Source organism: Mytilus californianus, unplaced genomic scaffold (assembly GCF_021869535.1).
Source record: "Mytilus californianus isolate M0D057914Y unplaced genomic scaffold, xbMytCali1.0.p SCAF_4, whole genome shotgun sequence".
Taxonomy (NCBI): Eukaryota; Metazoa; Mollusca; class Bivalvia; order Mytilida; family Mytilidae; genus Mytilus; species Mytilus californianus.
This window is the reverse complement of record NW_026262690.1, coordinates 77,210,084-77,228,881: the sequence shown is the minus strand read 5'-3', so window position 1 is coordinate 77,228,881 and position 18,798 is coordinate 77,210,084. Positions and strand designations below refer to the sequence as shown.

Genomic DNA, 18,798 nt, shown 5'->3' with positions numbered 1-18,798 from the left:
TAGAACCGGAAAATTAAATACATATATTTTCTTTCATGATTGTCGTTTAACAACATTCACATTTCATCATTCTAATAAAAATAAAAAATGTTTACCCGATAAGAAAAATATTTTCACTGATTTAACAGATCAAAGTAAAAATAGGAAAAAAGGGGGGTTAAATGTTGACTTCCGGCGATCAGGAAGGATCGAGAACCAACGTGAACAAGCAAGCCTAATCTGAACCCATCAACATCATCTTTGACAAAATTTCAACAGTTTATTCAGTTTAAAGTGAACTAAAATGAAGGGCAAATCAGGACCTTCGAATAATGCCTCAAGATCTCTGTACAAAGACAAAGAAAAGCCAACTCAAATCCGTTACAGCAATATAACGGCAGCAAAGGGTTTGTTTACATTAGTTACATTCTTTGAATACACTTTATGTCACAAGAATGATGATTTGTGTATTAAACCCTACTAAATGTCGTTAAATACTATGGTGTGCATGTGAAAAATCTCTTTATCTGCAGACAAATTTGTGCAAGGAAAAAGTAGAGATGTCAAAGTGCAGTGTGACCAATTTGTAGGAGAAAAAACGTTTCCCCTTAAATTATTCTTCAGTGTCTCAATAGGAGAGATGTCGGTGTGTGGCTCAGCGGTTATGAATGCTGGCTACATTACTGAAGGTCCCATGTTCAATCCTTACTGGGCCTTGCAAATTTTAGTACATCAGAAGTGTGATTTTCACCCTCTCTCACACATCTTCCTCCACCATATTAACAGACTTCCTGGTGTCCTAACACTCCCTTGGGGATTGTCCGTGCCAGGTGCAGTCTGCACCAAAACCTTTTCCGACTTCTAGTCCAAAAACCAATATTCTAATATTTTTGACTGCAGGTGGTGGGTTGTATATAAGTTCGTGACACATCTCTATTAATCCTTATAGGAAGTGCACACAGATTCCACTGTACATGTACCCTCGCAGCTCTCGTGGAGGAATTTACGTACATAGACCAAAGACAACTGTTTTGCAAACGTCATTAGGTCAGTTGTCACACTGGGTCTGCTTCATTTGTTCAAGTTTGAGCTACAGTACGGGTAGAGACTTATTATTATGGATGTCTTAATCCGTCTAGATGTCAGACTGGTCGGACAGTTGTCTTAGTGTAATTAACACCTGCTGTGATATTAACCTGTACAATATCCGAGTGGAAGGTCGTAAATCAATCTGTACCAGCTTGATTAGAATTAAATTTTACCTGTACAGATATTTTAGTATTTATGGAGGATAGATGATAAATGTAAAATATTGTTTTGTATTCAAAGAAAAAATTACAATAAAAATAAAAATTTAATATCATGAATATGGGATCAACTTTTTTTTTCTTGAAAATGAAAGAAAGACGATTTTTAACAATGACTGTAAAAATGTGTTGCCAATTATAATAATTGTGTTTGTGCCAATAAACTATTTGTATTTGTAAACCGTAAACATTTCATTTTATTCAAAATTATAACAACCAGGACTGTTTTCAATCGAAGTTTTAATCAAAATGTTGAGACATCAATCCCGTAAATTATACGAGTTTTTGTTGATGGTTACAATATGTCCCCCTTTTAACGTCCTGTTCCTTTATGTTATTAATAGAAACACAATTTTAAGTATAAGGCCAACAAATAGTATTTATAAAGTATATAAACAAATTGAATATAGGCATTGTGAATAAACTGTTATTTTCCTTTCGATAACACGTTCCCCGTCGGAGCCTCTACGTCTATTTATTCATACCTGTCGATCATTTCTCGCAAGTAAAACAATTTGGTCAGCCAGATCATCCGTGCTTTCTATTTTGACATATATTTCCCGTTAATCTCTTTGAAACAATTGTTTTTTTTTTACAATATTTATAACGCCGTGATCATCTTTTGATTCCTAGTTTTTATATAAAAAAAACTTTTCATATGCACGTCAATATTCTATGACCCAGCATTATTTTAATTTTATTTTGTTTGTTAATAAATTTACATATAAAGGAAATAACAGATTTGTTGACACTCGTCGTATTATAACAAAGATATTGCCTTTCTATTTCCATGTTTGAAATTTTAATGAAAATCGTGTTTTTTATAAACATATTTTACGAATTGTGTCAATCAATACACGAAGATCAAAGTTTTACACTATTCATGATCAGCTGTGTTTACTTTTGCGTCGTATTTCTAGCCATTCTAAAGCTCGTGCAGTCAGTAAGATTTTGTAAATCGTTGTCGGCAGTTTAATGTATAATTCCCGAACTTTAAAGGAGGTGTCCGAATAAATTATTTAAATAGGAATCTGGGTGTTGACTGATAAATATAATAAATAAAATAGTTAAAGAAGACTAAAGCTTGTTTTGTTTATATGTACAAGGATTAAATTTTCTATTCTGGTAAATCAATTATTAATGGATCTCGATCAAGAGCCTCAAAACTAACGCACAATACTGCCAATCATTACGTATCAAATTAAATCATGAATGTATTTTCCCACGGTCGGTCAGTAAGGTCACCTGTGTTAATTGTTACGATATTTCCCGCCATATGAAAATCACGTGCATTTGACAAAATTAATCCCAGCTATTTTTAGCATTCAACATTTTATTGTGAGTGAAGTCAAGTTCAAAGTTCAACCACATGCTGTTGATCACTGATATGTGCATCATGGAATTGTCTTTTCACGGCAAATATTTATTTTAGTTCAAGGCCGTAACTACCATTGAGGCAAGTGAGGCAATTGCCTCACTAAAATTTCGACACAAATTTGGTGTCACTTTTTTTTGTGGTAATTAAATACGAAATATAGTCATTTGTTTTTCTGTCTCAACCTTAATTTCTTCTATAACTTGAGTCACATCGTTCCTGTTAAATTGTTCTTCCCGGACATAACTCAGCATCTCACCGGGTTTCTCGATTACATTAACCTAGTAACGGTAATCATCATGGATCTCTGGTTAAAAACAGGCTCTTGCAGAAAAAGGAAAAGCGATACTGAAGGTGAGGAAGGAATAGTTCTAGTAAACTAACTGCTGTTGTTTGTGATCACAACAGGTGTTAAGAGTGCGAGTATTGAATATATTTTCATTGGAAGTAATCCAAAAACTATAAATAGACTGACAAATCAAGTACTGGAGCACCCGCACGGGAGCAGTCCTGTCTGCGTATTCATTTCCCCGTTTTCCCCAACTTTATTTGTTCTCTTTACAGATAAACAAAATATAAATAATATGAAAACTGCATGGATTAGTTTTTATCCATGTTTCTTTTACCTTAAAATTTTTAAGAACATCCCGTAATCCAATTTTGACATTATTGAGGGACGGTAGGACCTTTAAAACGTGATTTCGTGTTTTCTAATTCGGGACTACAGAATTTCGTGTCTTTTAATTCGGGATTTCGGGATCGGGCCCCCGGGCCTACCCCCTCATTATTCGATTCTCGATCTAAAATATCGACGAGTGTTTGCTGTGAACGTTCTTTTTCTGCCCTGAGACGACTGAAAACTTGGGAAAGAGCATGCATGAGTGACGAGAGACTGTGCAGTCTTGCCATGCTCCATGTTCATCACAATAAGGATGTCAGCAGACCAAATATTCTGAAACGATTTGACGAAACCGGCAATAGAAAAATTGGCAACTTCCAATTTGAATAACAATTGCTACTGAGTCGATGTTTGTTCTTTGTTCTGGCAGCAGACTCGAATTGATATTTGGATGTTTATCTGACATATGAATTTAGATAAAGTTGTTAAAAATTTGGTGTTAGTACATGTCTTAAAATATGAAAAATATATAAAAAGTTACCAAAAATAAAAACGATGTCAAACTCTCTGTAAATGCCCAGAATGCAGGATTTTACACCATCTATCCCAGACCCCCTGCCAAAATTGTTCGCATCGCTTCGCTCGGCTCAATTTTTTTCACCTTGCTCAACTCAGTGATCAGTTCTGCCTCACTAAAATAATATGCCTAGTTACGGCCTTGTAGATTGGTGTCAAAAATACAAGTTAACATGCATTGTGCGTAAATTAATATTATGCAATTAAGAGTCAATGCAGCACCATAAAATTATTTAAATGGGAGTAATTGCATTTCTTTTAACCCTTTCATACCGAAGTTATCCTTTTGGCACCCTCGTGCGCATGCCGAAATGATCCTTTTGGCACATCGGTGTAGATGCCGAAATTATCCTTAAGGATACCTAAATTTCTATTTTTAGACTATCGCAATCAAGAGTGCAATTTGCATGTTTTTACAACTGAGAACGTAGAATGGTTAAAACTATTTTTAAAACATATTTCAATTTAAGAAATAAAAGAATAAAACTACCAAAAATGTTGGCAATAAGTGTCAAATTTCGAAGCGTATCTGAAAAAAGTTTACGACTACAACAAACATGGCGGACGAGAATAATCCCAACAACATTCTCGTAAATTTGACAAAGAAAGCATAAAAAAACAGCAAAAAATAATTTCCTTTAGAACTTTACAACATATTTTAGGTTAGTCTATCAATTTTCAATCGTTTGTATGGTGTTTTAGATTCGAAATCAAGCCTCGTGGTGTCTGGCAGGTGCTCGTATTCCTCGATTTTCTATCACTTTTTTGATCGCCTCAAAATCAACTAAAAATTAAGTTTCTGGTATCGTGTTGTATGTCATTAAATTCCTGTGATTTTCAAGATAATTTTCAATTTTTTTTGTTAGTGTCGTCATCCCGTGTTATTATTTTAAGAGTAATAAAACCAACAAGCTAAAAATAGAAAGCCGGAAATTGATGTTGTTATGGAAAATATGAAAACAACATGGCGGAATCACGGCGACATAACTTATACCATCCGGAATAAGTTCATTTTTTCGCTTGATTCAATTTATAAAAATATTAAAACTATTTTCTTAGATGCTTATTAAATAAATGTGTTTATTTAGCGAAATTTTAGTCATCTTTGTGGGATAATTTTACTAAAAATAGTGATGGAAGTAAGTCTCGTCTCTTCGTAAAATATCACCCATAAAAAAATGTCGTCTGATGAATCCGATGATTTTGAAGGCTTCACCCGGGCAGAGGTCGACGAAGCTGAAGCAAGATATGAACAACAATTGCAATTTCAGGGTATAGGTGATGACACGGATGGTAATGAAAGTTCAGAAGGATCTGATAATGATATACCTGGACCTGCTGGTGATGCAGGAAATATTGATGGCTGGCATGAGGATTTTTCATATTATGAGCGGGGGTTGCCACATCTTTTTACACCTACTGGGAGAACTGGCCCTACAAGAATCATGCCTCAAGATAAAAGCCCTCTTGATTTCTTCAAGCTTTTCTTTAATCATGTCCTGCTAGAGATGCTGATAGAGCAAACAGACACATATGCAAAATTACAAAAAGAAAACCATCCCAATGAAAACAAGATGCCATGGGTGAGACCAAATATACCTGAGATGAATGCCTTTTTTGGCCTATGTTTCGAGATGGGTGTAGACCGCAAACCTTCAACAAGGATGTATTGGTCCACAGACAACTTTTTGCAATCACCAATATATTCCAAAACCATGAGCCGGGATCGCTTTACTCAGTTAATGAGATATCTTCATTTCTCCGACTCTACACAACAACCTCTGCCTGGCAATGAAAATTATGACCCGCTATACAAAATAAAACCACTACTTACACATTTTAATACCACCTTTCAACAGGAATACACCCCACACAGAAACATCACTGTGGATGAAACCATGATACCATTTAAAGGGAGGGTACAATTTAAGCAATACATGCCACAGAAACCACACAAATGGGGTGTGAAAGCTTGGGTTTTAGCAGATTCACAACAAAGTTATATCCAGTATGTGGACATTTATCCAGGACGAAATGCAATCCCCCAGACACACCTTGGTAGCAGTGTTGTAAAGAGATGCCTGGAAAATTCAAATTTAGTTGGTAAAGGGTACCATCTTTATACAGATAATTTTTTCACCAGTCCTGAGTTGTTTGCTAATCTGTTTGAAAACTTTGGTACCTATGCCTGTGGTACAGTAAGATACAATCGTAGAGGGTTACCTAAGGACATAATGTGTAAAAAACCTTCTGGTATCAACCTCCGTGGAGACATGAAATTCAGGCAGAAGGGATTTTTAGTTGCTTCCGTTTGGCGTGACAAAAAAAATGTGTACACTGTTTCAACAATCCATGACCATTCAACTTCACAAGTAAAAAGGCTCGTCAATAATGATGGAACTTTCACTAGACAAAATTTTGAATGTCCTAAGGCAGTAGCTGATTACACATGTAACATGGGTGGTGTTGATCATGCTGATCAATACATTCAATACTATTGCTACAACCATAAAACCTACAAGTGGAGCAAAAGAGTTTTCTTTGTGCTCATGGAAATGGCTAAATTTAATGCCTTCAAACTGTTTCTCATGAGTCCCAACCACCAAACAAATCTGACATTCCTGGACTTTTCCATTTCTGTAGCCAAGGGGTTGGTTAATGGTTATATTTCTGAGACCCGTAGAGGAAGACCATCACTTATGCCTGTTGAGAACCGTCTTGTTCAACGTCACATGCCGGCCTCCTTTGATAAAAAATCTAAGTGCCATCTCTGTTACATGAGAAACCGAAATAATCGCCAGGTTCCTATCAAGCAGACTAAGTTTGGATGTTTGAAATGTGTTAAACACCTGTGTCTGCCTGAGTGTTTCTCAAAATACCACACAGAGAGGAACTGCTATAATTGAGAGCAGTATATTTGTTGTTCCGTTTTTTGAAGTTTGTTCTGAATTTATGACAATAGTTGACAGTTTTATTGTTAAACTTTTTTAGAAAATGGATGGAAAAAAACATTAAATACATTGACATTTTTTTATAAATGAACTTTTGTGAAGGACAGTAGCTTTTTACTCAGGCAGACAAGGTCTCAGATGTAATTGAAAACCAGACTGAAAATTGTGTAAGTCTTTGTTTAATGTTGATATTAAACACTTTTTAAGGAGTCTAAAATGTTAGAAAATTATTTTTTATGACTCAAGCTGAATGTTAGTATGCTTATATAAGGGTAAAAGAAAGACAACTCCAGCGTTGCAAATGGGAATTCAAAATAACAGATGGTGTTGTCTCCCTTCAATCAGCCTTGTGTACAAAATGGCGGTCATTCACCTTCGTGACCGTCGGACGATTTTCAATCACATTTTTGAAAAAACAACTCGAACAAAATTTACTTTGTGACGAATCTTTTCAGACGGTACGTAGGCTCATTCTAGTAAACATCCATGGGTTAAAATAGAGAAATTATTGCCCAAACGCAAACGAAATCGAATGGACAATTTTCACTGACAAAACTTACGTTGAGAGATAGATAACACCATTTCGGTGTACAAATATAACATTACCTATAGAACGACGGTGTTTCAAGATTCAATAGGTCATTATAAAGACTACGAATGTTAATTTTTGAGACTAAATTCCCATCCATTCCAGAGATATGAGCGATCAGACATACGATAGTCATTTTTGCGCGGCACCTGTCAAATTAATTCCGGTCAGGCAATCGTCTCGTGATAATTTATTTCGGCTTAAAAATTCCGCGAAAAATAATAAATCAGGAGTGAAAGTGTTAATAGACTACAAATCATAGTAAATATTTAATTAACTGGTCATCAAACGATTGAATGCTTCTAGTTTTAATGTCCATTCATGTCAGTGGCAATTATTTCATGCATATTTAACAAACACAGAAATATCAACATAAACCTAATATTCCCAAGAAGAATCGTTATCTTCTTCTAGTGTTATTATTTGCGTACTACTTTAGTTATATATCACCAACTTTCGGACAATATTTGTTTACAGTAAAAAGTAAATTCACAATTATAAAGAATCACCAAACTACTAGTATACAAGTATTGCTCACTGTAATTATTTTTATTTCAGAACTGACCCAACGCAGACTAAAAATCAAATACAAATGTAGTGTTGTCAAACTAAAACATATGCAGCAGCACTTTGCACATCATTCTGCTAATCAATGGGTTTACGTGGAAAATAAATCAGTAAAACAAAAATAACCTTTCAGAAATAAAAAAGAAAATATTTTAAAAACTGTATGCCAACAAATACGAAAAAGATACATAACAAAAAAAACCAGGGAACATAAAAAAATATATTTTGAGGAATATAAACAGCATTTGAAATATAAAAAGCCATAAATAAAAAAATAGGCTATTTTTGTTAAAACAAAGTTGTCTCCAGTACTTCACCTGTAAAAATATTTTATGTCAAATACGATTTAGAACTAATCAATAAAGTGACTGAGAGGTTTAAATCACAGGTAACCTGATTCTGAAATCAGTGAAGCGTAATAATCTAGTACCACGGATTGAGATGAAAGGACAATTATATTACCGTTCACACCTGGATCTGTTGATTAATGACCATACTACCTACCATAAAAAAGTCGGATTATTCATTTCCGACATGTCCCAGTCCGTTATTTATAGTAATAAGTCTCTACCCGTACTGTATGCCTGGTAAACCTTATCAAGTGACAGGGTTAAAAGCGGCTTATATTACAACAAGTTGAACTGATTGAATCAAAGATGATGACTGAAGTACACATTTATACTATCAACTTCTCGAGCTATCAAATATGTCAAAAAATGGACCTGCCAATATAAATGAATGAACAATCTTTCCAAAACCTTATTTCGTCCTGAAAATCTTTTTCTGTGAGATAAATTTGGAAATAAGGAATGGTGTATCATCATAGTGGACTATTGCAGGATCACGTTGCAATAAAGTTGGATTGAGAATGTTGCAATCTGCATCTTTCAATTTAACATTTAACCAGACTCTGCTTTCCGCCATACATTTTTTTACCGTGACGTCTGTTGTGACCAGAGAGGGCAGCTGATTTTTTAGCAAATGAAGCATCTGGCTTTACCTGAAGTACCGACCAGCTCATTGGGGTAAAGCCCATGTGGCAAATGAGGTCCTAGCACCGACAAAAGGCACTAGAAATGCCTGAACCAAAAATTATTGTTTTGCAGCATGTGCAGTAGAAAATAATAAATTTTGATTCGTGAAGTTGAACTTCTTCTAAATCGATAAAAACTGAGGTCAGTAGTAATTAAGTCCTGCGTCTTTAAATTAGAACAAAATGTATATAAGGGATTTTAGGACACGACCTGATTAATGCCATGCCATAATTACATGCCTCTGACCATGCTGACCTTTCAAAACAAAACATGTTTTTCGAGGTGCCACTTCTTGCTTAAGGTTCTTCAGTTGGGTTTACTCTTGTATTGATGCATTACGTAAATAATTTAATTCTTAAAAAGGATAACCGGAAGCACTGAAAAATAATAGACAGTGACAACAGAACACACAAATCATGAACACTTGTCGCCTCAGAAAAAATTCAAAGACGAACAACACATGGTCCAGATTGCCAGATAATCTGTTTTAAACTGTATTCTAATATTTTAATTTTAGCTGTAGCTGATGCTATAAGAACAAGTCTTGGACCAAGAGGGATGGACAAAATGGTGAGTTTATTATTATTTATGCCACATGTAATTTATTTTGTTTGATTATTTTTTGAGGTTGAAATTTTAAAGACACGTAGTAAGTTAATGTTTGATCCCAATTTGTTTTAGCTTAATTTTCTAAGGTATTTTATTTAATGTATATCTCCTGCTTTGAATGGCTGTTTGAGTCTATTGAAAGATTTTAGGCCACACTTAAAAAATATTTTGGTGTGCCCAAACACTATTCAAAGGTAGACACAGTCGGTAGGTAGGTAGGCATTTTCTCTTTTTTTTTTACGGCAAAGAGAAATTGAAGTGTCAAATGTTTTTTAGTCTTCATAGCTATGTGATTAAAAAAAAAACTTTTTCACATCAGGACAATAAAAGATTTTGAGTAGGCAGCTATTTTCTGGGTAGGTAGGGTTAGGGCAAACAAATATATTCTTTTTTAATTTTATGGCCTTGCACAATTTTACTTGTAATTAAAACTTTCAAATTTTTCTGACAGGTATGTCTGCAGCTGGTGGTTTTCAGAATAAAAAGTAACCTAATTAGAACAGTTTATTGAAAATAGATAACAATATGTTTTGTGAAATCTGATTAAAGTTTATTATTTTGGCATTATATATTGTTTATATAATTATCCCACTAACTTTAAGGAAAGGAAAAAAAAAACAATATGTACATTTTGTAATTAACACGTCTTCTGATTGGCTGAAAGTTTTTGTCTATCAGTTCAGACATAATTTTGTCGTGTGACCGTGATGTCAACAACATTTTTCCATGATTTACTCTCTAAAAATGGAATTTAGAATTAAATTATAAGGAATGACTAATATTTTTGCTGTCTATTGGAAATAACCTCAAAAATGTTGTGCACACTTTTAAATAACCCGCTATGCAGGTTATTCAGTGTGCACCACATTTTTTATGTTATTTCTTCATAGACAGAAAAAATATTACTGTCATTCCTTAAATAAGAGTACAAACTATTTTAGGAAACTTTTCAAGACTTGAAAAAGTGTACTGCAGTGTTGAATAAATTGATTTTCTCTTTTTAGATACAATCTTCCAATGGAGATGTAACTATTACTAATGATGGAGCCACAATCCTGAAACAGATGCAAGTTCTTCATCCTGCTGCAAAAATGGTATATTAATAACACTTTTGAATTCTGACTTAATTTTTTGGTGTGGCAAAATAATTGAATAATTGAAAAATGAGACTCCTTCCTGAAATAACATTTTGTTTTTGAAATGCCCGAATGGGTATAGGGAGGTATTATGGTATATCGATTCCCATCTGTCCACCCTTCATATAAAAACTAGAAAATTCTATGATAGATTTTCATGATTATTTGAATCAATGAAAGTAAGCTCCCTTTTGATTTGCTTTGGGGACATTTCAGAATTATTGGACTTAACACATCAGATTTTAGACAATTTTTACGTATCGTACACTAACTAGGTGATGCTTAGATCCCAGAAATTTTTTGATGAAAAATCCCAAACTACAAAACAACAATGTTATGCTGACAATAGTTGTTCATGTATCTTCTAAATATTATTTAGCTTTTCTCATTAGAGAGTTTATGAATATTTCAGTTGGTAGAACTTTCAAAAGCACAGGATGTAGAAGCTGGTGATGGTACCACATCGGTGTGTGTGATTGCTGGTAGTTTGTTAGATGCTTGTCACAATCTCTTGGCAAAAGGTCAGTTTATTTCCATTGGTATTTACTATCATGACTATTCATTATTGTTGCTTAAATTGACTTTTGAGTTGTGTTTTAAAGAATCAGCAGAAACTGAAAATATAGTCATTCAAATATTTTAATGAAATGTATTTATCATTTGGCAAAAAAAAAATATATATATATATATATATATTATGATCAAAAAGTACCCAATTTTAAAACCTCCTGCAAAAAATAGCACTTTTGCATATGGGGATTTTATGTCTAACAGTAAAGACAACTTTTACCAGTACTGAAAAAAATGGTTCAGGGTTGGCGACTAAATATAGGGTAGATTAGGTAATCATGTACATGCATACAGGGTTTGAAATTAGCAGGGGCCCACTCGTCAATGGCCCCTAAAATTTGGTGTGGGCTATTAAAATTTCTGCTTTTCTTGTGTAGAACTATATATATTGGCTACCAAAATTAAGCTGTGGGCTACCATGCCAAAATTTTAACTTCAATCCCTGGCATACATTTTTCTTTGGCCTCTGCATTGCCAAAATCTTTTATAGTTTTGATACTTGAGAGCTAGATTTGGTATTTAAGGGTACGTCAATGTGGAAAAAATTGGGTAATGTTTATACTAGCTATCAGCAAATAAAGATAAGAATAAGTTAATTGTAGTGGCATTTCCAACTTTATGTAGGGGTATTAAAGCCATAGAAATTTCTTATCCAAATCTGCCATTTACAAGGCAGGTCCAAGTCAGTAACTCGTATGTTTTATGAAAGAATGCTTCCTCAGTTTTCTACTATAAAAATTTGCTAAAAGATAAATAGCATTAAATAATTTGTAAAATAATGACTTTTCTTTATTCTGTTACCTTCAGGAATCCATCCAACAAGTATATCTGAGGCATTCCAAAAAGCATCAGACAAAGCTATAAAGATACTGCAGGGTATTGCTACACCAGTAAAATTATCTGATAGAGAATCTTTATTGAAAAGTGCATCAACATCATTAAATTCTAAGGTAAGTAAAGCACAAGAAATTGTTATTTTTTTACTGCATTAGATTCAAAAGATTTCTTTTTCTTCAAAAAAAGATTTGAATAATTTTGGCAAAGATAAAGTTTCATTTTTCAGTTTGATGATTTCAAAAGTATTCAAAATATAGAAGTTAAAATGCTGTCTTGTCGGACATCTTTCAAAAGAAAATATCAAATGCAACACTTGAATTTTCTGATATTATGATTGATAAAAAAGGAAATATTGAATAATCTAAATTTCAAGGTTTAAGAAATGGACTACCCAAAAATGGAACAGTAAAACAGATATTCCTGACATGGAACACATACATTCCACATGAAAGAGACTGACTAAAGAGGTTTAATGGTTTCAAACTTCTCACTTATGTAACAGTCCATGATTTTACACTAGTTGAAAAATGGTTAAAAGAACAAAACATAACACACACACACCAAAAGTATCAAGTGTCAGTGGAAACCAAAAGTATTGTCTTGAAATCAGATACTTACTTTTAGAAAACATCACTGCACAACATCCATCAAACTTTTTTTTACTTTTTCTGCCATTGAAATAAACTTATATTGATTATCATGAATGTAACAAATACTTGATTTTGGTATAGGTGGTTTCCCAGTATTCAAGTTTGTTGTCACCAATAGCAGTTGATGCTGTGATGAAAGTAATAGATCCAGCAACAGCTAGTAATGTTGATCTTCGAGATATTAAAATGATGAAAAAGTTGGGGTAAATATGTTTTATGTTTCTGATAAGGAGCATCTATCCATTTACTTAGGGTTCCAACCCTACCTTTAAATTTGTTAATATTTTATAGGCCATAGTCTCCCAATATAAATTACGTGTATACTCCTTTGAACATTTGTAAGAAGCTAATATTTTTTGCCTATAATTAAGGTGCTAAGTTACTCACTATAACTTCAGTCTGTGGAGTGTTTGGAACTGTTCCCTTACAATCAAAGGTAACTTCATCTGTTATTTCTATAAATACCATCCTTGAAATGTCATGGACAAACCCTGGTATATTTTGTTGCAAAAATAGTGGGAAGCCTGATGATGCATGTATCTAATTTACTATAATATGTTTCCTATGGACGAATTTGTCTAGTTTCACACAAATTCCTGGATTCTCCCTTTTAAGAACATGTATGACTTCTTAACCATGATATCTTGATTATTTGTAACCTAGTTGAGAGTAGAAATTGGAAAAATAGTTAATAAAACTGATTTTAATTTTCGCAATTCTTTTCTTTTTGATTGAACTTCCCATCTTACACACTTTAATAGGGTTTGTTATAAGAATAAAATACACAATAATGATTACACATTTACCTCATTAATTTACAGAGGAACAGTAGATGATACAGAGTTGATTGATGGATTAGTATTCTCACAGAAAACAACTGGTGCTGGTGGACCAAATAGGGTGGAAAAGGCAAAGATTGGTCTAATTCAGTTCTGTATATCACCACCTAAAACTGATGTAAGCTTGAAAACAAAATATGACACTTATCTAATTGGATTCTTTAAATAACTACCAAAAACAAAACACAAACTGTAAATCTCCAATGTATGATGGTATAACTAAAATCACAATAAATTATTTATTTTGATCTTAATGAGTGTTCAATGAACATTTCTGAATTTATCCTCTTCAGGTAAAAATTCTGGTGAACCGAAAATCTATAAATGCATGCTGAGCTATGATTCGAAAGTAGACTTGAACAGTCATAACCATCATCAGTGCACCATAAGTAAAGCAGAGAACAGAAATTTATTCTGCAACACAAACAAAAAGTTGTTTTATATTTCAAAACAGTGTTAAATCATAAATATTAAGGAACATACAATATGAAAATATGCCATGTCTGTTTTGATTTGAAATATAGGTTAAGAAAAATAACGATCATACAAATCATTTATTTCCAGATGGACAACAGTGTAATTGTATCAGATTATACACAGATGGATAGAGTTTTACGAGAGGAAAGACAGTATATCTTAGATATTGTTAAAAAAGTTAAAAAGGCAGGATGCAATGTTCTGCTTATACAGAAATCTATTTTAAGGTTAGTAATTCAAAGTATAGAAAACGCAGTGTTGCTACATTTAGATAGAGGAGAGATTTGAGGGTATCAATTGGCAAATTGATAATCACTGATTCAGTTTATTGCGATGTCTGTAAACTGAAAATTGTAACTGTCAAATATTAAATTGACGTCTGTAAATTTTCAAATGCAATTATGTTTTCTCCCTTCAAATGCATCAAAGAGAAAAATTCTCCTAAATCATGCATTTTAAAATCAGTCTCATATCTGCAATAGTGTGCAAAATTTCAGACCATAAATCGTCTTATTGATATCCTGAAACTTATTTGTGATATCCAATCAAAATGAATGATAAAAACAATGTAGCATTCAAATTAGGCTTGACAAATTATTAGTATCTTGTATACCAGATACTACTTTAACAACTTTTTTTAAAGAAATGATTAACAAAATACTTCTTTAGTTTCTCGTGTTATATTTTAAATTCGAGTTTTTATACATGTATATGGTAGTATTTACATACATTTACAGACACCTGATACATACTGTAAATAAAACTTACACTTGATCATGAATACTGAATTTGAAATGTTCTATTTTAGAGATGCTGTTAGTGATTTAGCTCTACATTTCTTAGCAAAGATGAAAATTTTAGTTGTTAAAGATATAGAAAGAGAAGATATTGAATTTGTTTGTAAGGTAAGACATTTAGTTGAAGAGATATTTCATGTTAGAGGTTTTACAGCATTTGCAATTGACTTTACGATCTTAATGATTCTTTAACTTTTTTGTTCAGTACATAACTCTTTATGTAGTTTTCCAAATTGGAAAAGAAAGTATATGGGGTGGCTGAACTTGATACTAAAATCTCTTTTTATATTTTGTGAAATGTTTACTTTCATATTAGGATATCTTTATTTTCATCCTGTTTCTATTTTTCAGTCAGTTGGATGTAAACCTATTGCAAGTATAGACCATTTCTTACCAGAAAACATGGGTAGTGCGGAATTAGTGGAAGAAGTACAGACAGGAACAAGTAAAATTGTTAAGGTAATTTTACTGTACAAATTTCTTTTTTTTTATTATCTACAAAACTGTGAAAGGTGTTCCCCTGGAAAAATGTGTATCATATTAAAGTACACACCATGATAAACAAAAAGAAATGCTGCCATACAATGACAAACAAAAGGAAAACAATATAATGCTACTACAATTTATATAATATTTGAAGTAGCAATGAGTTTTATTTGTATATTAATAATTTGTTTCACATTTTCAAATATAAATGTGTCAAAAGCTATGATAAATTTTATTTTTTATAAATGATATTTTCAAATAAAGATTAAAGAAAAAAACAAATACATAGTATATATTGAAAGGTACCTTCCAAGCCATTAAACAATTTTCCTGATCATAAAGTTTAAGAAAATTTGGTTGGAAATCGTTACAATGACAAGTTGTACCCTTTTTGGCAGCTAATTGAAAGTAGAAAATAAAGGATCTGAATGAAATGCAATAAAAAAGCACTGATATAAAATAATGGATGAATCGTTTTTTTTTTCTTCAGATTACTGGAATGGCTATTCCAGGGAAGTGTGTAACAGTACTTATGAGAGGATCTAACAAACTTGTGCTAGAGGAAGCTGATAGATCACTCCACGATGCCCTTTGTGTTATCAGATGTCTTGTCAAAGAAAGGTAGGGTGAAGATAATAAGTATAATGAATTTTTGATAAAAATCTTCATGAAATTATGATTTGTTAAATGTATGATTACTGACAGGCTGCCTGAAACAACTTTCAAGAAAATTTGAGTAAGTTAAGTTTCAATGACTGGAAATGGATTTTTTTTTCAGTACAGTGATTTGGGTTCCAACAACATATGTTAGTGGAACAATTTCATTGAGGACTCTTCAAGAAACATGTCATTGTATTGACCACACACGCTTTGTATAATACTTGCTTCTTGCTATTAATTTGGCATGGATATTTGTTAAATGAGGAGAAACCTCAGCCAAACCATTTTGTAAATTATGAGGAATTGGGCAGAAGGAAATAGATATTGATGAAATATAAGGAGGAATGACATTATGTTTTCATCAAAGTAATGCATTTGAAACTGATAATCTAGTCTGTTTTAGCTCCTTGTCCATTAAATAGAATATGCAATAAAACTTTTATATTGACCGTCTAATAAGAACTTAAAACAGATAATTTAACATGATTGAAATATATCACAGTGACCAACAGTTTAGTATTTAAATAATTAAAGTATCCATTTTGTTGATTTCAGGTTCATTATTGCTGGAGGTGGAGCACCCGAAGTAGAACTATCTCTACAATTGATGGAATATGCCAATACCCTGACAGGAACAGAACAGTATTGTTTTAGAGCATTTGCTGAAGCATTAGAAATCATCCCATTTACATTGGCTGAAAACGCAGGGTTAAATCCCATAGCTACTGTCACAGAACTCAGAAACAGACATGCTGAAGGAGAAATAACTGCTGGTATTAATGTCAGAAAGGTATGTCAATTAAAGTTAACTGCTTTTCTAGAAATTTTTGTACTGAAGGGGGGATTTGGAGTTAAGAAGGCACTTCTTACAAATTTTATGATGGATGGTTAACTCTAGAAATCTATCTCTAACATTATAAATGAAACACATGAAATATATCATACAACTATACTGTACAGCTATTTATTGTGAAAATATTCAAGTTGGGATTGTATTTTTCTGGCGACAAAAGTAAAGTGATTCAGCTTCTGGCTGCTAATTTTTAATTATACTTGATTATTGTACCTTGAATGATAGTCATAACCAGTTTTTATGGCACATAGATTGAACTTCTATGTCTGTTTCTATAGGGAGCAATAACCAATATCCTAGAAGAGAATGTCCTACAGCCGCTTCTTGTATCAACAAGTGCCATTCATTTAGCATCTGAGACAGTTAGAAGTATTATGAAAATTGATGATATTGTAAGTAGTTCACTTTTTTCTGTTTGAGTGCTAAACATAATTATATTCCGGTTAAAATCTGCAATTGTGACATGGAATGATAGACGTGCTAAATATAGAAGACACTGTTAAGGTGCAGACACTATAATGAATGTTGTTTATATTGTTGATCTAAAAAGGTTTAGTTGCAGATTGGTCAAGGTGGTTGACTTATTTTACCTAATAAATCAGCCTATTTCTGTATAGATCTCTGTCATCTTTAACAACTATTGCATATATTGAAGTCTTATTCAAGGCACTTGCATATATGTAAGGGTGATCTATCTTTATATGCTATGAGTTAGTCAGAGATGTCATTTGTCTACCCTTTTCCTCACAAAAATAAATTCAACAACATGAAAAGAATAAAGGTTTGGAAATTGAATTCAGAACTAACAGATAAAATTAAGTTAATATAAAAATAAGAAGATGTGGTATGATTGCCAATGAGACAACTCTCCACAAGAGACCAAATGACACACAAATTAACAACTATAGGTCACTGTACAGCCTTCAACAATGAGCAAAGCCCATACCGCATTGTTAGCTATAAAAGGCCCCGAAATGACAAATGTAAAACTATTCAAACAAGAAAACTAACTGCCTGATTTATGTACAAAATGATGAACGAAAAACAAATATGATATACAGCAACAAACGACAACCACTGAATTACAGACTCCCGACTTGGAACAGGCACATACAGAATGTGGCTGGATTAAACATTTTAGCGGGCGCCCAACCCGCCCCCTCCATTATTTTATGGCTGTTCCAGAATTAAACGTATCAGGACATGGGAGGCACTTTTTAGAACTCAACCACCCATAAAATAAAATTTTCATTTATAATTATTAAAAAATTGTAAGGAAAATGCAACCACCCATAATTTGTTGATTTGAGTGATTCCCATCATGATCAATTATGGAACAGCCCTTCACCAAGAAGGTTTGTTTCTCAATATGTAAAAAATTGTTACCATTGTGTCATTTAACGATAATGCGACAAAATGATATGAAAGAAATTTGTGTTTTTTATGCCCAACATTGCAATGAAAATTTTAACAAGTTTTATAATTATAACTTGAAACTTCTTAAAGACTGTTATATTTTAAATTTTATGTTTCAGGTGATGTGTATTAGATAATCATCCTTTGGACCATGCTGGTGGTATATAGATACATGTGACACATAGGACACTCATCTACAAACTCTCGTCATAAATCTATCATCCACTAAGTGTTCAGGACAAAGCTTTTTATATCCCCTTTATTGATGTGATCTAATGATAATTTAAAATAAAACTGGTGCCCTGTGTACTTCAGTAGGTTATATTTATTTACAAAATGAAGTTGTTTTTCCAGTCTGATACATTGTGAATATTTCACTATAAGTAACATTGGATTTAACATACAGATTAAATTCTTTCTAATCAGGTGGAAATTAGCTTGTGACTTGGGCTTTATTGTGGAATAACAAAT

The 18,798-nt window shown here is 32.8% G+C and overlaps 1 protein-coding gene and 1 long non-coding RNA gene across 2 annotated transcripts in view; one reads left to right on the top strand and one right to left on the bottom strand.

Moving 5' to 3' along the window:
- LOC127698778 (uncharacterized) overlaps positions 1 to 18,798 on the bottom strand; it is a 280,956-nt gene that overhangs the window by 257,395 nt on the left and 4,763 nt on the right. The window lies entirely within an intron of this gene.
- On the top strand, positions 166 to 18,641 carry LOC127698738 (T-complex protein 1 subunit delta-like). The gene is made up of 14 exons (XM_052202385.1): positions 166 to 386; positions 9,515 to 9,567; positions 10,611 to 10,700; positions 11,155 to 11,263; positions 12,120 to 12,262; positions 12,881 to 13,002; positions 13,621 to 13,756; positions 14,203 to 14,342; positions 14,924 to 15,020; positions 15,264 to 15,371; positions 15,889 to 16,019; positions 16,614 to 16,848; positions 17,190 to 17,303; positions 18,447 to 18,641. Exons 1-14 carry the CDS (start codon positions 284 to 286, stop codon positions 18,462 to 18,464), a joined length of 1,599 nt encoding a protein of 532 aa, XP_052058345.1. The 5' UTR covers positions 166 to 283; the 3' UTR covers positions 18,465 to 18,641.